Genomic DNA, 25191 nt, shown 5'->3' with positions numbered 1-25191 from the left:
TCGTTTCCTGCTTCCGCTGGCACCTCTACAGCTTGGCTAGCCCCCTCTATGGCTTCTCGGTCCTCTGCTGAACGTCTATCCGAGAGAGGAGCTGTTTCTTCCCGAGGTGCTGGAACCCTTCGCGTATGTGACGCGTGGATCCAATTGGGCAGGCCTCCCACCTTCACAGCCGTATTCGCGATCAGGATGATCTGGAAGGGCCCACGCCAACGAACATCCAAGCAGCTTCTTCTCACATGTTTTTTCACCAGGACCCAGTCCCCAGGGTACAGGTCATGGCACGGGCCCTGGCACGATGGAACCTCGGCAGCCTGCACCTGAAGGGACACAGAATGAATGGCGTCAGACAGCCCCTTACAATAGTCCAGGATCATATCATCTGTGATATTTAACAGTGCAGTAGTTGGGACAGATGGCAGCCTCATTGCTCTCCCCATTAACACCTCATGTGGTGACAACCCCGTTCTTCTGTCTGGGGTACTACGAAGGCTCATGAGGACCAATGGCAGGGCGTCAGGCCAACTCAGGGTCGTTGAGGAACACACTTTTGCAATTCTGGCTTTGATCGTGCCATTGATCTGCTCCACAATTCCTGAGGCTTCTGGTCGGTAACTGCAATGCAATTTCTGATCTATGTTCAGAGCCGCACAAATCATCTTCACAAGCTCGCTGTTGAAATGCGTTCCCCTATCTGATTCCAAAGAGGCCGGCACCCCGAAGCGCGGAATGAGTTCCCTAAGCAGTAACTTGGCCACTGTGAGGGTGTCGCACCTACGTGTAGGGTATGCCTCAACCCATCTGGAGAATACACAAACAACCACCAGGACATAGCGGAGGCGGTTGCACCTCGGCATTTCAATGAAATCTATCTGCATTCGATTGAATGGACCTCCAGACCTTCCTATGTGACTCAGTGCAACTGGTGTTCTTTTCCCTACGTTCAGCTGCTGACAGGTCACACAACGCTGGCACACTGCTTCTGCTGCTATTCTAAACTTAGGATTGTACCAGGTCTGTCTAAACACTCTCAGCATAGCGTCTCTCCCTAGGTGTACGGGACCATGTATGTGTCTGGCCATTGGGCTCACCATCTCATTGGGCAACACTGCTCTGCCGTCTGCTGAGACCCAAAAATGGGACTCACCCACTACACATCCTGCCTTTTCCCATGTTTCTTTTTCAAAATCAGGAGCATTTTCTTGCATGTTTGCCAGTTCGTCCCAAGTATCAACAGTTTCCAATATCATGGCTAATTCAGTCCTTACATTTATTCCACCCACTTCCACCTCTGTGAAAGAGTACCCTTGTTCCGCGCAATACCGCGCGACTTCGTCGGCATATCTATTGCCTTTCGAGACGAAGTCCTCATTTCTGGTATGTGCGGTGCACTTTACAACTGCGATACCTGCTGGACATTGCAACGCCTCTAACAACAGGCGCACAAACTCTCCATTGCGAATGGGAGAGCCTGAAGAGGTCATGAACCCTCTTTGAGACCATAACTGCCCGTAATCATGAACCACCCCATAACCATATTGGCTGTCGGTGTATATGGTGACTCGAATTTGATTGCTTGCCAAGCAAGCACGTGTCAAGGCAATAATCTCGGCTACCTGAGCGGAGTGTACTCCTTCCAGGCACCCAGCTTCTACAACTCCAGTAATTGTACAAACAGCGTAAGCTGCTCTCAACTGCCCAACTTCGTCTCTTACACATGAGCCATCGACAAAGAAAATTTCGTCTGGGTCGGTCAGTGGCTCATCTACGATGTCGGGTCTGGGTTTGGTGCATAGTTCAGTCACATCGAGGCAGTCATGGTCTGTACATTCATCATCATCCTCGATATCATTTGGGAGTGGCATCAAGGTGGCAGGGTTCAAAACAGAGCATCTCCTGAGGGTCACATTCTCTGCAGCAAGAATAACTTGCTCATAGCGCGTGAGCCTGCTGTTGGTCAGATGCTGTGTTTTGGTCCTGTTCATCAATAGTTCAACAGAATGGGGCACGCACACCTCTAACGGGTGCCCCATGACGATATTTTCACATCTCTCAATGCTGACACCCGTTGCAGCAACGGATTTGAGACATCCGGGCAACGCTGCGGCTACTGGGTCTAAAGTAGCCGAGAAATAAGCAACTGGTCTACGGGCATTCCCATGGATTTGGACTAACACAGACAACGCGCAACCTTCTCTCTCACAACAGTAAAGCAAAAATGGTTTATTGTAATCAGGCATTCCCAATGCCGGAGCACGACACAGGTCCTCTCGCAGCTGTAGGAATGCCATCAAACAGTCTTTGTCCCATGGTACCGGATCGCTCACCTCCTTATGCGTCAGTTTTTGCAAGGGCTTTGCTTTCAGTGAAAAGTTCGCGATCCACTGTCGGCAATAACCCACCATCCCTAGGAACATCCTGACCTCTCTCTGTGTCTTAGGCGCATTCATTTTCATGATCGCCTCTATCCTGTCTGGTGACACCTTTCGTTTGCCTTTCTCTATTCTGTGTCCCAAGTACTGCACTTCTGTCAGGCAGTACTGCAACTTTCCCGGGGACACCTTGTGCCCATTGGCAGCTAGGTGATTTAACAAAGCAATGGAGTCCTCCCTGCAAGCTTCTTCTGTTTCTGACGCCACGAGGAGGTCGTCTATGTACTGGACCAGAACTGACTTCTGGGGCAGCACTAGACTTTCAAGATTTTTCTTCAAAAGCTGGTTAAAGATCGATGGGCTCTCTGTATACCCCTGAGGAATACGACACCATGTTAGGACGCGACCTTCCAGCTTAAATGCGAAAAGAAAATGGCTTTCTTCGTCCAGAGGGATCGAAAAGAAAGCCTGACAAAGATCAATCACAGTGAACCACTCAGCTTGGAATGGAATCTGAAACAGTATCACTGATGGATTCGGTACCACTGGACAACACGAAACGACTATGTTATTAATCTTTCGAAGGTCCTGTACTATCCGGAATTTCCCATTTGGTTTCTGCAGACCCATAATCGGGGAGTTGCATGGACTACCCACGATTTCTTTCAGTATTCCCTGTTTAATCATGGACTCGATCACGGGCTTTATGCCTGCAATCGTTTCTGGAGTCAATTTATATTGGGGTGTTCTTGGGAACTCAGCATGCGGTTTCACTACAATTTTCACTGGGTCCACCCCTTTGACCAATCCAATCTCTTCCCCAGTGAAGTCCCATACTTCTGGTGCCACTGTCTCTCTCAAGTCCCAGGGGAGCTCCTCTACTGTCAAAGTAGGGTACAGCTCCACGCATATTCTTGAGTTTGCAACTTTGAAGTCTGCGTCATCATCATTGGTCAATACCTCCACTCCCTGAGGTGTACAGTATATTGTACAATTCAATTTACACAACAGGTCTCTGCCTAGCAGACACACAGGACTTGAATCGCAAACCACAAACTGGTGCTCATCGCTGTACTTCCCTATTTTCACCTGTACCGGTTCTGTCAATTGGCTGGTTATTCTCCTGTTTGCGACCCCCACCACTTGTATGGTCTCTCCAGACATGGGCAGGTCTGGAACTGCAGCTGATCTGATCGTGGACCTAGTGGCTCCTGTGTCCACCAGAAATGTTGTGGGGCACCCTGCTACTTCTGCTTCGACATAGGGTCCCCTCTGGTCCACCTCCAAGGCTGCCCCGAGGGTGCAGTCTTCTCTTTCCACTCTCTGTCCGGTTAATGGGTCCACATAATAGCACTCTTCTCCTTCTACAAACAGGGGCATCTGTCTATAGGTCTTACCCATATTCCCTACTCGGGGAGGTTGCGGGAACTGGGCTCGGGGAGGAGCCCCCCCCCTTTGAGCACCTTTCCCTGGTATGGCGTCACCCCTCTTGTAGGCGCGCTCTGGACCTCTTCCTCCTCTTCCTCTTGTTCTCCTATCTCTACATTGTAGGGACACTCGCGTTTCCAATGCCCCACCTCGTTACACTGGTGGCACCTAGTCGTTTTCTTCAAGGCAGCTATGTCTATTCTGGGTCTAAAGGTGGAACTCTCCTCATTGCCCTTGTTCTGACTGTACTGCTTCTTTCCTCCTGTACCTGTTCCTTGCTGCTGTTGCTGCTGTCCCCCCTTCCCTGCTGCCTGCATCTGTACCACCATCAATTTTTCTTTTAGTTTCTTAGCCTTGGAGTCTATCTCATCACAGCAGTACCTGGCATATCTCAGTATTTCGTCTAGGGGTCTATTTTGCCAACAAATCAAGTGTTGCTGAATCATTAAACTAATATCCGGTCTCAGTCCCAGGACGAACTTGGACACAAATTGCCCTATGTCTTTTGGATCCATTACATCCAAGCCGCTATACTGTTTAAACGCCTTCAGCAATCTCTCATAATATTCGTGGACTGTCTCTTTGGGTTCCTGTCTGGTTCGGTCTATTTTGACCCAATCTATGTCTTGCATTGGCACTTTCTCTTTCAGCCAAGTCATCACTCTCTCAAATTTTGCCATCACAATCTCGGACGGCCCATTAGTCTTAGCATCTCTCTCCGGCTCCGTTGTGGGCCACTCAGCGCTAACCTTGCATGCTGTCCACAGATCTCCTGGTACTACAATGTCAAACAGCGTGTTCAGATCTATCCATAGGACCTTTGAGATTTTTACAAATCTCTCAACTTGCTTGTACCACTCCACTGGGCTTTCCCGCAATTTGGGGAAGGAGGTGGTAAAAGCAGCTAAATCTCCCCTACTCCAAGGGACATGTACATAATTCCCATTTGCGACTTCACGCAAAGGGTATGCTTCTATTCCCTGCAGCCTTCCTGGTGTCGTACCAAGCGTGCTTCTCCTGACGGTCCCTTTCTTGGACCACCTCTCTTCCCACTTATCTAGTGCCCTCCATGTCCTTATTCCAGTGATCAGTTCCCTTATGTGCGTTTTCAGCCCGATCGTTCTCCTCTCATCTAGGTCTCGATCTGTATAATGTAGCCTGTGGTTACCCTGTAATGCTTTGGTTCTTGACAGGTCCACCATATATTTGCCTGCTAGTTCGACTAACTTCTCATGGATTGCTCTCGCTTTTCGAGTGATGTCCTTTGCCATATACAGTATTTCATCCTGCTCATACATTTCCATTCTTTCTAAAGGCAGGGTACCATCTACCATGTCATCCAGGTCTGACCTTAAGCTGGCGACATCGAGTCTCTTGGCTTTTATCTCAGCTCGCAATATGTCTTTCGAAGGGGGCTCACTGGTCTCCCTACCATCCCAACTCCGAGCTCTACGTTTGGGCTCGGGAGAGTTAATGAGTGCTCTCCCTTGCTCCCATCTCTCCAGGTCCCATGCTCGGCCATCCGATCTTGGAAGGTGATGGAACACGGGCCTATTACCCCCACTCTTGCTCTGCCCACTCTCTCCTGCTTCTCTCCTTTCACCGTACTCCTCTCTGTTATTTTCCCTCTGGTCGCTACTCTCCCTTTGCCTAGTATCACTCAGTATCCGATACGATCCTTCCTGGTTCCCCATATTCCCTGGGCTGCGCTCGTTTCCGTCATCACAGGGACTATGGTGCGACCTCTCACAACTCCCATTCAGTTCTCTGGTGCCGGGCACACAGTGGGTACACTTAAAGCTGTTTCTGTACTCTTGCGTTCTCCTCTCCCCTTCACTGAGTATTGGGCGCGCCACCCCTCCACTCCCGGGGCCCCCGTTTTCCAGGTCCGTTCTATCTCCACTCCGGGCCCAATGGGTGACTCCCCTACTATCTCTCTCTCTCCAGTCCCACTCCGGGCTGCTCTCCCCAGCCCCGCAGTGAGTCCGAGCTCTGCTGTCCTGACTTTCCCTTTCAGCTTCCGCAGCTATGATGCTCTTGTGAGCCTCCACTGCCTCATCCCACTTCTTCATGTACTCATTTAGCTCTTGAAAGGATTTTCGTCCAGATCCCCTCAGATCCACTGGCCATCTAGGGCCCCCAGGATCCCCTCCTGGATCCCCTGCTGTGTGCATCGGGGTGCTCCACTCTCTGGGTATCGGCATCTGACTTGGGGAATTGATCGTATCGTTCCTCCTTGCCGTCTCTGCTCTTTCTCCGTCCTTCCGTACCCGTTCTTCCCCTCTTGCTCTCTCTGGGTCATATATCGATACTATAGGACCTATGGTAACAGGTACCTGTAGTGCAGCTGGTAATCCGTAGGATGTGGCGCACTCCGTTTCCGGCGCTCTTTGTACCACAAACCTCCCGACTACCTGTTGCACCTGACTAGGCTGGGACAGCTCTTTCTTTGCCTCAGGATCCCACTCTGAACTGGGAAGCGGTCCATGCTCCCCTGCATTGCCCCCCTTTTCTCTTTCACTATGCTCGACCTCTCCCCCTGCTCTATTATACGGGGGTGGCCTGTCTGTCAATAATCTGTTTATCAGGCTGTCCTCTGTTTCGCTCTCATCATCTTCTTCTAGGGGGCTTTTATTTCCGGGCACCTCTAACACTGGGTACAGTTTATTTACTTCCATGTTATGCACTCTCCATCTTTTAGCATCCGCATCCCACCTGGCATCCTGCACTGCCCTTACCGATCGTTTCACCCTTTCCTGTCGTCTGTTCATATTTTTTTCATGCGCTGCCCTAATCCATGCATCAAGGGCTTCAAACTGGGTCGGTCTAGGCAAGGGTCTCATTGAGGTCATGACTGATTTTAATCGATGTAACACCTCTAATCTGAACGTCCCGTACTTCGGGAACGTCAGTTCCTCATTTCCTTCCGTAATCTTACTCCACTCTGATATCCAAAGGATCGTATGCAGCCCAACATTCACTGCCATGTAACGAGCCGGCGTACCCTCCGGCGGGGCTTCTTCCCCTTCATCCGATCCCCGCTTTTCTTTTTTAAACGCCGCTCTCAGCCATTTAAAACACTTCATAATTATGCGCACAATATCCAGCCTCGCTACTCTGTTTACTTCCTGATGACAATCCACCAATCCTAACGCGGCTTTGCTAACTTGGCCTATCGCAGCGCGGTCTTTCTCCGGTCGGCCAATCCCAGCTCGACACTTTCTGACGTCTTTGCTAGCTGGCCTATCACAGCGCGGTCTTTCTCCGGTCAGCCAATCACTGCGCGACACTTCCTGACGTCACTTTTCTCCGCTTCGCAGCAGCACCCCTCCTTTCTCAACTCGTCTCCCGGTCATGCATGCGTCCCATTCATACACCGAAAAATGACTACTTCCGACCAAGCGGTCACTTCCCTCGACTGTACGTCCACAGTCTATATGTAATTGTCAACACAACTGACGAAATGTCTATCGTCTCTCTGATAGGTTGCTTACACACACAGTAACCTCCGACCAGCGTCCGTTACTCACGCACTCACTCTTACGTTCCCCCTATCTCGGTCTTTCGGGTGATCAATGGTACCTCATGACCCCCTTCACACTAGTTGACAATTACTCTGGGTGTCCGATACACCCGAACCACTTAAGCTCTCCTTGAACTTAAGATTTCCACCGGTTGCGCGCGCTCACAACCTGTTCCACAGTCACTCTACAGACATTCAACTCCGCCAGACATTACAACATAGATACAATACAAAAACACCGCAATCTAACACGCATGACCCTTTATACTCACTCTCGACCGATACTGCTGCTTTTTCTGTCTCACGTCATCCGGATCTTCTTCGGCGGGCGGTTCTTCCGATCATCGATCTCTAGGGGCCTTGGGGTAAGCTAACCTGGCCTAGGTCACCGTCCTCAAGAAGGCAACCATCCTCTATAGCTACCAACTGGAAGGGCGAGATTTTGATCGATACCTTATCACTATTGATCTAAACCCTGATCTGGTCGACTGAACCTTTGTTGCCTGTCATTGAAGGAAGAAAGTGCCTCTCTTACCAAGTTAGTTCACCCAATAAAGGACTCCGCTCCAAAAGATCACAAACAACTTCTAGCTTTCAAAAGTTTATTGTAAGGTTAGGATAAGCTGCAAATACAGGCATCTCAGAATGAGATTCACGAGATACACAGGTCCAACTACATACATGTGCTCTCTGAAAGCCCTCAGACGAGCAACGGAAATTACCAGCACAAGTTCTAAGAATAATAAAGCTATCAGCATTGACGCATATTGAGATCTCTCCTTCATTTAAGTTGGAGGAAAACACACAGGTTAGGCTGTCCCTACCCTGCTCTAGATGGTATCCCTACTTAACCAAGTCTCAACCTAACAAAAGGTGTCAGCAGTGAATGACCCCCAAGGGAAGTCACTCACTCTTAGTCTCTTGGTGAAAACCTATAGTTCTCCAGTCATGACCCCTCTCTGCCTACCCATCCGCTCTCTAAAGGGTCCTCAGGCATCTGCTCTAACTCCACCCAGGGGTGCTGTCCCTAATACAAAACAGTCAACAACATTTGAGACGCCCCTCGTGAGACGCCCCTCACGTGGTGTAGCTTCTGGCTTTTTCCATGCTGCTTTGTATTGGGCCTCATACGTTGGAGTTGACCTTGCTTCTCAGACTCTTCTCCGGCCCGCTGATACCCCTTAAACATTCCGGAACCCTCCTCCATGTCTGGGCCGTCTACTGAACAGACCTCTATTCATATTATTAATAATCGGATCCTCCCTTTTCTCTTGCAGACAGACATCTGCAGCCAAGATCCCAACTCTCATAGACTTCCAAAAAGGTTCGCAACATTTCTCGGCCCAGACATGTACGTGTAAATCAATGTTAAAACATTTCAGGCCTACAACATTTCTCATAATGATTATAGCATTCAACTTCTTCATTAATTAAAGCATGTTAATACTCTTATTCTATTATTCAATAAACACATCTATAAATCATGGCCCATTAATGCAATGACCAAAACATTAGTGCAATCTATGTCGTGAAAAGAAACACCTTCCCTTCTAGCTCTGGCCCTGAGGCCTACCACATTCTGCGTTTAACCACATGCCATCTTACATTTTAGCAGCTACACGACATGGATTCAGGAATAATCACATCTAATAAAATCATATAGTGTCACACATTTCTGTATTAGTTCCACTTCTACTTAAATCTCTACATTAGCTATACATTCAGAATATAATTGCAGATACTACTAGCACTCATGGCATTTCTCCTCATGATTTGTGCTTACTACAGGTAAGTGTGATGCACTCATACATTTAGGTCAGTTTGCGCTCTCTCACTCCCACCCGGTGCCATTAGAACCATGTTACTTCTTGGACATCAGGCCACATTATGTCTCTGAGCCCTTTTAGTCCCATGCTGCATGATCCTGGTCCTCGCTAAATTGTGAACATGTAATCATGCAGGAGGACAGGCAGCCTCCCCTGGTAGTTAGGCAAAACGTGTCAACAATTCTAAATGAAATATGTCCCCGCCTCCTAAGGTACTAGCTTAGAGAGAGGAGAATATATTATGCCTACGAAAACAATACTTAATTGTTGTAATGAGTGCAAGGTTCACATACTTAACTCATGGGTATGTAACTTCCTACCCACACCCATACGTTGCTTCCTACGTGCATAAACTCCACAATGCAAAAACGATTGTCTGCCACAAGGTGGGAGTATGAAAGGTTGAATTAGTGAAATCACCCTGTTTATATATGTAAGATGGGCATGTCCTAATTGTGGTGAAAGAAAGACACTGCCTCGTAGGGTATGTAACTTTACTGCTCCCCAACATGAAAACAAACACTTACTACTTCTCTTTCACAAACACATAAAAGGCCTTCTGTTTCAGTGACACTTCTCAGACAGACTGTTGGCAGGTGTGTGTGTGTGTGGGGGGGGGGGGGGTGACGCTCCTCCGACATAGCGGAGTAGCCGCCCTGTTAAATATTTACACATTTCTGGCCACATTGCTCATGACTATGTATATTATTTGACCTGGTTTTATTTAACCTGCTAATTTTACCTTTGTTGGGGAATGAACTTGCTTATTATATTTCTGCTATACTTTATTGAATCCACATTTTTTTCATTTGGGTCACCCTGTCCTTCTAGTTTTGTGGTGGCTATTTGTGTTTGACGCATAGACTCCGTAATCTATCTATGAACAAGCATGTGTTGGGACCCTTCTTCTTTCAAATAAAATCACTTGAAGCGTACTAGAACATCTGTGAATCGGCCACACACCTCTCTGAACCCTGAGGCCAGCAGTGCTGTTGATTTTCCCTCTCTGCACCCAGAAGACACCCTTAGCAACGTTCTCAAATATTCAATGGATGATCTATTATGTCTCTGCCACAGGAATAGCACAGTTCTGATTAAGCTGTATTAAATCAATAAGTGTCAGGTCCACTTGCCAGCTCAGCCCTCAGAAGTGCTAAAAACAGCATCACTAAATGTTCCTTCAATACCTAAACATGCTAAGAAATATATGACCTTATCTTAAATACACATCTGGACATTCTGTCACTATCCAGACTTCTCTAAAAGGCTCAGTTTTAATACTGAGCCAAAGACAGCGGTCTACGCTCGGACTCTCCATCTGATCCTAATGCCCAAAAACTCCTTAATCACCTACACTTGTGCACTTTACATGAACTATATTACTCAGCAACTCCTGCCACTTGTATAGTCCTGGACCTATTCATTACCTTAGAGGGCACTGTGTCATCCATTTTCATGCCCCCTTCTAGTTGGTCTGGTCACTATAAAGTGAATTCACAGGACTAACTGCTCAGACTTTTCTTTCATCTTGGTGTGCCTACAAGTGTTCCTGATCAGTCATCAGGGCACCCTAGCGGGCACTGGGTGGGCCGCCAGGGTGGGGCCGGCTTTATGCCCCTGGGGGGGTCGTTTTTGTTACCGGGATGGCTATATCCGTAACACAATTGTCTTAAACCGACTCTAGCAAACAGCTCGATAGCACCCCCCTGCTCCCCCCGGGGGGCCGGCCGAGCAGTTTGTCTGTCCTCCCTCAATGCTGGTTTCTCTAATGGGGGGCCATCAGTAAAATAAACATTGCACTTCTAGTTTGTCACATTGGCATTATATTCCCCAGTTTCAAATGTGCTGCCTAGAATAAGATCGAAGGTGTCACCATGGACCCTTTTTCATAATCTTAAATCCTTTTTCAGAAGAGCTGATAGCACTGGAGCCCCAATTATTATTCCATTAGAAAACCTGATTATAACCCTGCTTTATCAAAATATATACTATTAGTGATGACCGTCTGCACTATTGCACTCTCAAAATTCTCAAAAGCCATGAAAAAGCAAAATACAATCTTATTGAAATGTCTTCCAAGGACACGTCTTCTAACAACACACCCTCCTTCTAGACATTTTCTGGAATGCTAGCTGGCTTTTATGTTTCTAAAATCATTATGATTAAAGAGAATGTTGCCAAGAAATAGTTTCAGAAGGTGGTTCCAACCCTTATTAAGAGTAAATTTACAGTTTTATGGCCAAAGTTAGAGCTGTTGAATAAGTGCAAGTCCTGTTCTCTACTTGATCCATATCCTATCCCCTTTCTACCTGTGCTCAAAAACAATCTGCTACATCCTCTAAATATATTCTTATACTCTTGCCTTGTTGTCTATTAAGTTCAACACCATACAGTCTCTCTTTAAGAAACCAGGGGCTATATTATACATAGTGCCCCAGGGGCACAACAGGCATATGTCCTGCTTTGTGAGCCCTTAGGGCAAAGGGGTATTACAGAAGGGTTCACAGACTCTTCGCCGGCCACTTCTAAGATACTGATAATACTTTCACACATGTAGAGCCAGCACTATCTGCAGTGGGCATTCCATCATTTGCATGGGTGTGTTGCCCCATGCAAATGAGGGAATCTCTTTGACTGCACCTGCGCCATATTACGGATACGGGTGCAAATGCAAACATGCCCTTAGGAGGTGCACTGAAAGTGAGCCACAAAAAAGATGCCTCACGGCAGTGAGTTCCCTGAGGGCAGCCTTCTGGAGGAGGGAAAGGAGGTCCCATGGGCCCTAGGACATCCCTCTGCTGGCAGGTGTGGTCAATCACAGCACCCGCCTGCAGGGTGATCTCTAAACTCTCTTTAAAGTGCAGGTGGGTTGCCGCCTGCAGAGAGAAACACAGAACACCTTTGAAGCAGCTGCTCCGTATTTCATTGAATAGGGTACCACCAGGGTAGAGCGATTTAGCGGGCGTTCTGGGGGCTGTGCATTCATTGTAGAGGGCACAGTCCCTGTTTGTGCCTTGCGCACCCGCTGTTAGATGCAATGTAGCACAACAAAGGGCAGTGCACCCTATATGTTATACAGGTACTGGACGATTTTTCAGTTACTAATTATTTCCCATTTACCTTTCTCCCGACAGCTAAAACTTGAGCCCATTGAGGCCAAAATGCTTTGCTTATTCTTAAAACGTAATGAAGGTTTCCAGCCTAAGAGAGGTATTGAATCAATTCAGCATGTTGATTCTAGATTACCTCTGCCTTGTTACCGATGCAGATAGTGTCACTGCCCTGATTTTATTAGACCTTTGCTTGGCATTTGACACAGTGGACCACACTCTACTCCTAAACGCACTGTGTCAAACTGGTGTGGGAGTAGCTATGGCAGAATTATTTCCCTCCTTTCTCTTTTTACGATCTCCGAGGGTGGCCTTTGTCTCTTTTCTTTCTTCACTTACCATAGTCACATACAGTATTCCTAAGGGCTCCACCCTTTAACCTACTTACTTAACCTCTTTGTTTAATCCCTCGTCACTATCAGGAATCTAACTTAGTCAGTGAGATTCGTGTTGTGTAAATCTCAAATATACCAACTAACAAAACAGTGGCCCACACGGTAAATGTGTGAGGTGATCAAAGTTCGGAGAAGACTGTTCCTGTGAAGAGCAGGGTATTGATTTTCATTATGTGGGTCTCTGGGGCTGATTTAGAGATTCGTAGACAGGTATTTTGTTTCAGTGGCAACAGAGTACCCTCTCTATTGAAACTAAAGGTCTGCTCACTCGATTTGGAGTTGGGCAGATCACAAGTTTGATGTTAATAGATTGAAATGTAATCTGTCAGAGTAAAACATTCTTCGACAGTCCGGCAGAGAAGGCATAATTAGCAGTAAGCAATCTGAATGCCCTCTTTAAAGTGGATGGTCAGATTTTCGTGTGTGTTTTTTTACTATCTGTCACTGCTAGGTATACCATGGCAGTAAGGGACAGTTAAAAAGGGAAAATGACCACTACACCATGGGAGAAAACGGTGTGGGTGTTATTAGTTTCTTTTATTTTTCAAAATCAAACTCTCACTTTAGGAGGCTGTTTTAAAAAAATAAAAAACTTTGGAAAGTTTGATGGCCAGACATGAATATCTGACAAATATGTCTATTACCTTTTCCTAAATTGACAGGAACCGCCATGACAGTGGTACCTGCTAATGTATGAAGATGTCTGCGGCACTGTCAGACATCTCTAAATTTGGTAGGTGAAGTAAAGGCAGTAAAATCCTCCTCCATCCTGTCTGCCTTTCCTCCATCTGCTAAATCCTAAATCAGGTCTTTCATCTAGAGTGACACAGTGAATGAAAAACAAAAGTTTTTGAATGCTACTCCAAGGGATTGCCAGTGGATAAACTAATTGCAAGCATTCATTCCATTATCGTTTGGGTGTTTGACTGCCATTAGTATGTCGTGAAACCTGAGACTGGTGTCGTTTTTCAAGCCTCATACTGCCAATGTTTGTGGATTCTATAAAGTAGGTAGTATGCATTAATTCAGGGAGTTTTTAAATGGTGGCAGATTTGTTACTTTTTGGGTAAACTGGTCACTAAAGAGTATATTTACAGAGAAGTCACACAAAGCAGCACGGCAAGCAAAGTTGTTGTACTGCATTGCGTCACCTGAAGAGAGCAGAACTGTAGAATGTGTTCAAGGAAATTGCACAGTCCTACTCTGTCCATTTCATTTGGTGGCGCACTTTGGGCTGCCTACTGCCAACACAGTTCAAGGGTGTCTGCATTATGGACAGTACAGATTTTGCACAGAAAACAGCAACTTCGTGCACAAAAACTTTCGTGGAGACATTTTCCTCTTTGTCTGTGTGCTGCATTACACAGCACACATTGTTAGAGGAAATAACAAGAAGAAATAGAGAGGTACATTATTTTGGTGAAAACCCATGTCCACAGCTCAAAATCCATGGATAGATGCATGGCCACACCCATCCACCACCGATGCATGACACATAGTAACAAAAGGCTGTGCAATGATTTGTGTGCAGTACGTTTTCTTATAAAGCCATGCAAATCGACCGACATTTGCGTGGCTTAGCACATATCAAAAAGGGTTTTGTTTCGAGCTGTGTCAAAAAAGTGATGCAACCCAATGCAAATTCATTGTTATTCTGTGGCTAAATATGTTTTAATTCCTGATACGAAAAATGTGCAAGTTAAAACCTCTTAGTGAAGGATGACAAGAAAAAATGACACAGGCATAGCAGACCGACTTTGTTACTTCATACTACCCAAAATACAGAAAAGCTGGAATTAGAGGTTGTTCTTCCTTGCTAGGTGCCCCCACTGTTGGACCCGGGGTCACTGGTTCACCTAGGATAGCCTGGCACCAAGTGGAAAGGCCTATCTCCAGGACTTCTGTGTTGTACTTGCGTCACACTCAACTCAGTAACTCAGCGTACCTCCACTCCAAAAATGACACCACACCGTCTTTAGAAAAGAATGGAAATGCTTTATCTTATGCTTTAGAACCTTTTTAGTTTCTAGCAGTGAATAACTTTACATCTTTAGCACTTCCACATATAATTAATCGTTTCAATAAAAACGTGACATATCCTTTGTTCATAGAACAGTTCACAGCAGGCCATGAGATTAGCAATTTCACACAACCGATCTTCTAAGGTAACTTCGCAGTTCAGAATTAGGTCAAGCAGCAGGTTCTTTAAAAGTTATATCAATTGGCAATTGCAGCAGTTCAGTAACCAGAAGGAAAACCATGAAACACTTCACAAAGGAGGTAGGCAGGTAATTTCACCCCCTCAATCTGATGGCTAATGACTTGGGGGTGGTAGACAAAGGTAGAATATTATTTGGCAGTTAGTTTGTGGCTTAATCTAGTCTATAGCCTTCCTTGCCTGCTAAAATGTTCATCCGCAACTCCTCCTTCCAAGATCACAGTTTTCCCCCTGTTCCTTCTTTATTCTCGCTACTACGCATTGGTTTCCTAAACACTCAATTTAAACAACCAGGCAGTCAAGTTTCCAAAGCGAATGAATTACTCCTGGCCCTCCGGGGCCTTACCGAAAACTCCAGAGCTCTTGCCGGCTTATCTCTACCTCCAAGAGCCGGCAGATCTGTCTCAACCACGCCCCAGCCTCCTGAGCCAGAGGCAACTTCTCAGGCCTTCTCAGTGCTTTCCCCGGCCTGCTGACAAGAGCGGTCTCAAGAAAGAGAGAGCGGATAGTAGTGCAGCATTGAGCTCTCCCCACTCCCTCTCAGGCCAGTTCCGCGCTTCCTCACACTCGCTGACTGGGGCGGCCGGTGACGGCCATTCGCATCACTTCTGACAGGCGGACCGGCCCCCTCAGGCACCAGCTTACTTGGAAATCCACTGGGCGGCGCACCGAGGCGCGCCTCCTATCTCCAGCATGGGGTTTTGGAAAGCGGGTCCAGTATGCTCTCTCGGCCGATCCGCAGCAGGAGCGCCTGGGAGCAGACGCGCCACTGAAGCGTTCCTGGGGGCTGGCACTGGAGTAAGTCTCTCCTCCCATCTTTTCACGGTACTGAGGCGGTAGGGGCAACTCTCTTGCAGTGCACGGAGGGGGCCCTGAGCCTTTAGTAACAGTCTCTTATGCCGATCAGTACTTGCCCTCCGCAATGGTGATAATCCTGCAGCGGATTCTGGTCATGGAATTTCTTCCAGCCTGACAGGGGGGGTAACCTCCACCAACTCTCTCTACTGAAATTGGGGTACTTTGTCTGCGCTGTCCCCAGGAGTTCCTCTACCTCCAAGGACGGGGCTGCAGCGGTTCAAGTTCCCTTGTGGTTCCACTCACCACCTTTTCTCCTGGCGAAATGGGGACCCTGAGTAGTCTGGCGATCTCGATGTTCGGTCAGGGGCGGAAGAGTTCAGTTACCTCATCCCACTCTGGTCTCAGGTTGAGAGTTCCTACAGGGCCAGGTCAACGGGCAGAGGTAGCATCAACAAGAAAGGGAGGCAGCCCCTGGAGACAATCAAACCCCTTCTGTGCGCTAACCTCCTCACTCCACAGCCTATACTCCTGCCTGCCCACTTCTACACAAAATGGCCGTCCAACATTCCGCCTTATATAGTCTGGGCCCAGAGTGACTAGAGTGGACCAGAAGGTTCTGGAACCCCTCATGTCACCCTATGGCCCAAGGCTGTGAGGTAATCCTGAACAGGCCACCATTTTGTGAGAGTGCACTCCTATTTCTTCCCATTTTGAAAGGAGCACCTGCGCCTCACCATTAATCAGTAATGATGGTGTGCCCGGGGTTTTTAAGCCAACACACAGAACCAAAAAATACAGTGGACACAAAAATGGGAAGGCAAAAAGGGGAACAATTAAGGAGGGACCACCCAAAGGGCTGACAGGTCTAACACCCACATGCCGGAGTTCCCTAAAATTCAGTTTGAGAGCTATCCGATCCTACCTGCATTTTAGAACTATAGCTGAAACCCTTACTGCTCACTCAACATTTGTAATGAAGCTGCTCTACCTGATTGTTTTTTCTCCCTACTCTCCTCGTGTCAGCACCAGGAGACCTGATGGGTGGCAAAGTACACTTTAATATTGCGATAGATAGATAGATAAATGGATAGATAGATAGATAGATAGATCGATAGATAGATAGATAGATAGATAGATAGATAGATAGATAGATAGATAGATAGATAGATAGATAGATAGATAGATTGATTGATTGATTGATTGATTTCATGGTATCTATGCCCCTCCTTTTCTTTCTCTGCCTTTCACATATACTTTTCTCTCTCTTTTTTGTGCATTTTTATCAAACCCTCCTTTTGTCTATCCTTATCTCTCTCATTCTTTTTTCCCTTTTTCTCTTTCCTCCTGTCTTTCTCTGACACTTTCTTTTATTACTGTTTCACTATCTAGCTTACACTCTCTTTCCCTCCCTATCTCTCGCTACATCTTATCCTGTCGTTAGTTCTCCCTATCTTCCATTTTCTTTGTCCGTCTTTCTCTCCCTCTCTTACTCTATCCCTCTTTCCTGATCTCTCTTGTCTTTTGCGGTTGTTCACTGACTTTCCTCGTGTTTCTCTGCCACTTTTTGTCTTTGTTTCTTTCCCTTTCTTTCTCTGTCTCCTTGTTGTTATGTCTTTCCCTCTCCCTATCATAGTACGCGCACAACGTGCCATTCACTCCTCCCAAACTCCCCTCACCTTTCTTTCCCGCTGTGCCCAAGAACTCTTAGATTCAGGGTATGTTGCCCAAGGCATAGCCTTTTTATTCACATCAAACAAGGTAATTCAAAACCAAAAACCAATACGAAAGTACAAGTATCCTACTTGTATTTATAAGAAATATTTAAAGCATCACACTTTAGCGGCATCAACATGTCAAAGACAGTAAGGCAAATAGGCAGGATCTTGAACTTGAACTTGGCCTTCTCGACTCACCAAGCAACCACTCTGCTACGCACAATGTGCCAGCAGGCCCAACGCACTACAGTAAACTGTTGCACTACTTGAAATCCAGGGTGCCGCCTAGCAGACCGGCCCACCGGGGCACCTGAACACAGGTGATCACACCAAGGTTCTAATCAGTGCATACGTTGCGGGTTAGGGCAGGAGAGTCAAGGACCACCACCAGGCCGGTCCCCCCTCCCCGCCTAACCATTGTACATGCCAATCCTACCCCCTCCTGGGGTCCATCCAGTCGCTGAACCTCCATTGTTGTGCATTCCTATTTGTTGTTAACTGTCAGTGCTCAGCGAGGGCCATGTTCTTCTGCCGGGTGGGTGGTCAATGACCCACCAATGCTGCTTGCCTGAGGTCCAAGGGGACGAGGCTAGAAACTCTGGTGCGCAACCTTAAATGGCCGTCCAGGTTCCTACTGACGTCATCGACCTGACCCATTTGTTCAACTCCCTTTATTGGCCAAGCAGGAGCTCAGGCCCGTGGCGCGACTAATGGCACCCCTCCCCTTGGTGTGGGGGGCGCCTGTTCATTCTCCTTTGTTATCTCTCTCTCTCTCTCTTTCTCTCTCTCTCTCTTTCTCTGTATCTCCCTGCCTTTGACAACGTATGCCTCGATGGTCTTGCTCTTTCCCTATTGTTATTGCTGTCCCTTTGACGTTCCCATCTTTATCACTCTTCTTTCTTTGCCCTTCCCTGGATCTGCCTCTCCTTGGCTTTCTATGTGTCTCTCTCTATTTTGCTATGCATCTTCCCATCTGTCTCTCCATGTTTTTGTCACCCCATCGCTACTTTTCTCTGTTCCTGTAGTGTAAGTCTTTCTCGCTCCTTAACCTCTCTCTCTGCCTTCCGTTTCTTCCTGTCTGTCTAATTCTCTCCTTGACGTTAGCTGTGTCTCCCTTTCTTATATTCTTTCTCTTCCTGCTGTTTCTCTATCTCCGTGTGTCTCTCTCCCCATCTCTAGTTCTTCCATTGCCCTAGGCAGTTCATAATGTCCAGGGTGAACTATAAATGGACGGGTGTTCTGTGTTATAAATTTGTGTAACTGGCGAGCTGAAAGCATTTATCTCTGAAATGCTGTGATTGGCCTGGACCACAGAACCACAATGTTTTGATTCATGGTGCTTAATTTTTGTTTTGCACGAAAATTAAAACGAACTTAACGTAACATGCATTGCCATTATGTCAGTATGCCCACGACCTGATATGTCAAATCTGCCCACCCAGCTGATACCACAAATACCTATACACGAATATTGTAAAAAAAATGGTATCACTAAAATCAGATTTGCTTAACAGTAACAGAAATGTGGCAATGAAGTGATATTTAAAAGGTTACAGACATGTCACCCAACATTTCTGTGGGGCAGCACAGATTAACTAATAATGAGCGTAATGTACACATATGTAATGCGAAATAACCCAAAGTATCAGAGGCAATACTTGTTTTACTGAAAGTAAATTATGTTTCTTATTTATACAGATTTCTTCTGCCAGTCTTCTGCAACTTGGACAAGAAACAGATCGGTTTAAGTCAAGGAATAGGGACTCCATCTCCTTACTGCTGTATCTTGTAAGTATTTTCTGTTGTATATGTTATTGTTGTATTTTGTTTTACATACACGTCTAGTGTGTGATGGAGAACTAGGTGAGCTAGTGGCAATTAAATGGAAACAGAACAGAAGTGAAAGTCAGACTTGAAACCATGATATGCACATATTGTTATCATAAAACCATGATAGGAACATCTACTATTGTGGCAGTATTTTTTTCACGGTTTATGGGTCTAAACGAACATGACGTTCCAATTTGCGACATAAGATAAATATGACTGGTCCACAACGAGAACAGTATGAGTCACCGTGAAAAGGTACCTCGATCTTTGTTGGCATGAACTTGGAAGGTGGAATATGACCCGGAAACGAGACGTTATAGGCTCGTTTTCTGTTAGTAATCATTACAATGAGGAAGAAACCATGGCCCATGGAGCTGTTCTTGATGTGAGGGAATAGAAAAGTGTGCCATGCAATCTTTCAGAGTCAGGAAACATTTAATTTTGTTACGCTTTAAGACTAAATCTTCTGTATATCTATTTCTACTTCTATCAATCCCTTTTCGAGTATGACAACAAAAAGATTCTGTCTTTATTCTAAAACACGTAACACCTAATTCCATGTTGTGTAGCACTGAGTGAGATATTCAGCAGGCGTGGCAAATATATCCTACGGTGAGTTTTCAAGTTCGATTGCAGCATCACATGTAATCTCAATATTTAGCACACCAAAATCTGCATGGGTTGTCTTTCTTCTGGACCTTTACCGATACATTTTGGAAAGTTAGAGCTGCAAGAATCGATCATGAGAAAGTAGAAGTGGTGTAATAGTGATCACATAACTAAGAAATCAAAACTCTGTGGCAACTTCTGTTTGAACAATTTAGTCACCAGTTCGTGGCCAGGACCTAAGTAGGATGTTTACAACAGCTCTAGTACTTAATTGGATACTTTTTAAAAACGAAGTAGTAGGCCAGAAATATAAGAACAGATGCCATAATTATGATGGGCATATGCGTAACAATTAATTTGAATTGAAAAATGAGTGTTTTTTTGTTTTTTCTATAAAAAAAGAGAAATGTATCTTGTTAAATGTTTCTGAGCATCGCGCATGGACATTGACATACTCCATGTTTATGAATTCAGCAATGATTTCTATAATGGATGGCCAGGACTGCAAGTAACTTTTTCATCTTTAGTGTTCCCTTTACTGGCTACTCATTGAAGGGCAAAGCCCAGTCTTGTTAACCAATGTTAATTCTGCGGAAAACATTTTCTTCTTAACAAGAAGTTTTATTAAGTGTTCTGGGAGCACACACCACACGAGTGATCGTGAATATTTTCCTAATATGGATATGTCATATTTACATCACCTCAAAGTATTTAACATTTATTAGAGGAATTGGGAAAGACACATGTCACTACATACCACTCTTTCTTGGACCTGGCTATTCGTCTCACGTGTTCGAGCCCTGAAGTAAACAAACTGCATTTACTATATAATTTCCTGAACGAAATTGTCTAGAATACTGTGTATGATTTATTTAATTAATTTTTTTCTTTTATTTAATGCAATTTTATATAGCGCGACATACACCCGAAGGTGTCCGAGTGCTTTACAAAAGAACCAAATGTGTTACATAAGGACTTTGGATTACATAAGTTACATAAGAGATACAAAGAGAAAAAATTGCAAATGTACAAGGTGTAAAGTCACTCAAGGAAGAGATAAAACAGGAAAAAATTGCACATGTACAAGTTGAAAGTCACTCAAGGAAGAGATACAAACAGATAAACTCTAAAATCACATAGGAATGGTAGTAAGTACAAAAGTCTACTACACATACTAGTGGTTAGAGTTCTAAATATACAAATAGTAAATTCACACAGGATTAAATTTTACTAGCAACTAGGCTTGGACAATAATATAATACATATTTACATATACATACATATTTAAGGCTGTCCAACAAAAAGAGAAAAATGATCAGGAGTAGTCCTGAGGGAAGTAGGAATGGAACAAAGGTCCGACATAATGGCGGGTCCGGGTATAGACGGAAACCATGAAAAAAAAAAAAAGCTGGAAGCACAAAAGTCACCAAAGTCAAGAATCCAGAAGAAGAACACAGAGAGCAGGATTCCATTAAGTAGAGTCAGAGGGGGACGCAGCATAGGAAAGGATTCCATGGCGAGGGACTGGATTTTGAGATGGTCCAGAGTTATCAGGAGGCATTATGTCCTCCGCAGGTGCCATTTTTGAGTCAGGCAGTACCGATTTCAGAGTGCGGGGGCGTTGGTATACAAACATTGTCCTGCATGACTCGCCCATTTCTGTCCCCGCCACCGCCCCCAGATAGCTGCCTCAATACCTACCCGGGCAGGCCGCTCCTCTCCCCACGCTGTGCCGCATCAAGGGGAAATGGCGGCCGCGTTTTCCCATTTTGCTCCTCGGCATAGTAGGTCGCCTTCACCGCAGGCACCGCTCACCAGTCCGCGGCACCTGCATGCATCAACTCGCGACACACACGGGAGCGGCGATCCACTCACTCCCCCCTAGCTCCGCTCAACTCGTCTGTGGCTTCACACTACTGACACACCGCTTGAGGCAGCCGAGTCCTCCCTATCTCCACCACCGCTCAAGGCGCTCTCGATGGCATGTCCGCCCGCTCTGCCTCTCTCCACCTGCATTCACGGACCTCCTCAGCACCGTCGGTCCCATTGTGGGTGTTGGTCAGATCCGGGTCTTTAGAAGGAATGGAAGTTTGCCACTTCACAACCAGTCATGGACCAATACCACCTCCTAAAAAATATCTATGTTCATACAACCACCTCCAGAAAAAAGTAATTATTGAAAAGATTAAGCTAATACAATGAAGACAGTTTTTCAAAGATGATTGTAGCATAATTCAGTCTTTCTTTTTTTTTTATTGTTGACAGGCTGACAAGGAAGAAATTCATTAAAGCATTAGTACATGAGTTTACATACATAAATTTTATAATATAACATTTAATAAAGCGAGTAGGCCATGAAGTATAGAAAAAAGAAAAAAAGGAAACAAAAATATTTTCTTTCAATAGCAAAGTCATTCCATGAGAGATCCCCAATTTTTTTCGTGCTTTCTCAATGTGCGTATTCCCCTAATGCTTGCTAAGGCTAGTTCCATTGAGTGTATTTCAGTCACCAATGCCCACCAGTCCCAGACCGTTGGTGTTTCTGAGCTAATCCAAGCTCTAGCCAAAGTTAGCTTGGCACAAGACATAAGTACCGTGGCCAAGGCGGCCTGTGGAAAAGGGACAGGGTAAGTGTCTAACAGAACAGAGGTAGCCGTAAGCATGGGCAGCTGAACCTTTTTCATTTTCAAAACATTTTGGATATCGCACCAGAAAGTCTTAAGATTGGGACAAGAAAACAACATATGTACCAGGTCAGCTGCTTCAGCAGAGCATTTGGGTCATTTTGTGCGGTCGCTGTAGGTATTGTTAGGGGACCATTTAGAAATTCTTTCCGGGGTGTAGTATAACATGCAGGTTGTTCTGAATTGCTGGAGTCTGAGACTAGATGACCGTACTCGCTTGTTGATATTTATCAGGGAGCACTCTATCTGTCTAGATGTTATATTTGAGCCCAATATTCTGCTCCATTCGCCAGCCAGTTTAGTGCAATCATTTATTTTAAAGTCAATTAGAGTTCTATATGCATCGCTTATTGCGGACTTATTTTTCAGGGAATATAAACAAGAGAATATAAACAAGTCCAGATGTCACATTCAAAAACCTCCAAGATTTGTTTTTTATTAATCAAGTAATCATGTAACTGTAAATGTTTGTATCTCATATTCTCGGGTAAATCGTATAGCAGTTTAAGAGTATTGAAGTCTAAGAATCCTTGTGTGCCATATAGATCCCCTAAAACAGTAATTCCTGACCTAAGCCAACCAAGTGTAACGTTGTCATTGAAAATGCATGGGAGTCCCGGATTACCCCACAGCGGAAGCTTAGAGTGAAAGAAGCTGGTTTTACAAAAAGAAAGTATATTGCCCCAAATCTTTGTTATGTCTTTTGCGGTCTTAAATCTAACCCTTTTGTAATAGTTGGGATCGTTAGTTCTGAATAAAAACATGTTTGACTCAGATTTTAACATGATAGAGTGAAAGAACAAAGCCTCTCCTTCATTTAGTAAAGAGCGAAGGCGGATGATAAAAGCGGACCAAAAGTATAGTTTGAAATCGGGAAAATTAAGCCCTCCTTCGTTCGTATTATTTTTCATAAGGTTCAATGACCTTCTCGATTTTTTGTACCCCCAAATGAAACTGCTGAGTACACCATCGAGTTTCTTAAAAAATTGATTGTTTAACGCTAAAGGAATAGATCGAAATAAGTACACATATTTAGGTAATACCTTCATCTTAATTAAATTAATTCTGCCGACTAAATTCAGAGGTAGTCTATGCCATTTTTTTTAATAATAAGCTAATAGATTTGGTTAGTGCATTATAGTTTATGTTGTTAATATCCTGGCATTTGGTCGTTATTTTAACCCCTAAATAAGTAGCAATGTTGCAGATCTCAGGCACTGTCACAACTGGTGTGTAATTAGCGATAACTTGTGTTTTTTGTAAGTTAATTTTATAGCCTGCCACCTTCCCATATTTCCCAGCCTCTAAAGCTATGCCCTTTAATGCTTCCGCAATATCCTCTGTATAGACCGCGATATCGTCGGCGTATGCAGTTATTTTCAGCTCTTGTGAGCCTGATCTAAAAGGTGCGATCTGGGTTTGGGAATGAAGGGCGGACAAAAAAGGTTCCAAAGAAAGGGCAAATAAAAGAGGTGATAGGGGGCAGCCCTGACGGGTTCCACGTTGAATTGGGAAGTCTGAGGATATCAGCCCCCCCATAGCTAGTATAAGCTGTTGGATTGTCATACAATGCTTGTATACTCCGCAAAATCTGTCCCCTAAACCCTATTTTAGACAGTACCCACCAGAGAAAGTCCCACCCCACTCGGTCGAAAGCTTTTTCAGCGTCTAACAAAATCATACCGAGTGGGGTGGATTCAGTCTCTGCTACATCAAATGCCGTAATAGCCGTATTGACGTGTATGGTGGTGTCTCTCCCAGTTATAAAACCATGTTGCTGTGGATTAATACTTTGAGGCATAATAGGGGCTAATCTTAGTGCTAAGATTTTAGCAAAGATCTTTGCATCTGTATTTATTAAAGAAATAGGGCGGTATGACCCTCTTTCATCCTTTGGCTTATCTTTCTTCAAAAAAAATATTATTTTTGCCCTATTCCAAGAGTTAGGTGTTTTTCCATTTATGCCAACGGATTGGATAACTTTCAGCAGTAATTGTTCTAATTCTTTTAAGCATAATTTATATATTTCTAAGGGTATAGTATCTTCCCCTGCCGCTTTTCCTGCAGGTAGTGAAGCTATGGCTTGGTGTAATTCAACCATTGTTATATCGTTGGATAATGCTTCTATTTCTGGAATTTTCAGAGTATCTACTATATGATCTTCGATATAGTTCTGTATGTCGTCTAGATTGGGCACCAGTTCTGGGGTATACAGAGCTTTATAGAAATCGGCAAATTGGTCTAAAATATCTTGTGGTTGATTATAAGTTTTGTTACCAGCTCCCCTGATATTTGTAATAGTAGAATTTGCTCTATCCATGGCAGTTTTATAAGCCAAAATTTTCCCAATTTTGTCCCCCCCCTCATATTGTGTTATTTTGAATTTATGTAAGTTGTTTATGTTTTTCTGAATGAATTTGGTCTTGATTTCATTTTTAAGTGAACAAAGTTTAAGACCAATTTCTGTGCTCGTTGGTGAGTTTAATCGGAGTGCTGAAGATAATAGTTCTTCTTGAGTAATTATTTTTGAGATCAATAAATCGTTATGTTTTTTATGTTCTAAATTTAATCTAATGACGTAAGACTGAGTAAAACCCCTAATACTTGCCTTACAGGCATCCCATACCGTACCGAGTAGAGCGGAGTTTGTATTTATATCTATAAATTCAGTGAGGTGTAATTTTAA

The 25191-nt window shown here is 44.9% G+C and overlaps 1 protein-coding gene across 1 annotated transcript in view; it reads left to right on the top strand.

Moving 5' to 3' along the window:
- The window catches only part of NCKAP1L (NCK associated protein 1 like), a 1588380-nt gene that overhangs the window by 1363439 nt on the left and 199750 nt on the right, over window positions 1–25191 (top strand). The window contains exon 30 of the mRNA XM_078688681.1: window positions 19081–19170. Within this exon, the coding sequence (XP_078544807.1) occupies window positions 19081–19170 (90 nt within the window). The remainder of the gene's footprint in view (window positions 1–19080; window positions 19171–25191) is intronic.

Source organism: Lissotriton helveticus, chromosome 1_1, assembly GCF_964261635.1.
Source record: "Lissotriton helveticus chromosome 1_1, aLisHel1.1, whole genome shotgun sequence".
NCBI lineage: Eukaryota > Metazoa > Chordata > Amphibia > Caudata > Salamandridae > Lissotriton > Lissotriton helveticus.
This window is presented reverse-complemented; position numbering and strand designations above follow the sequence as displayed.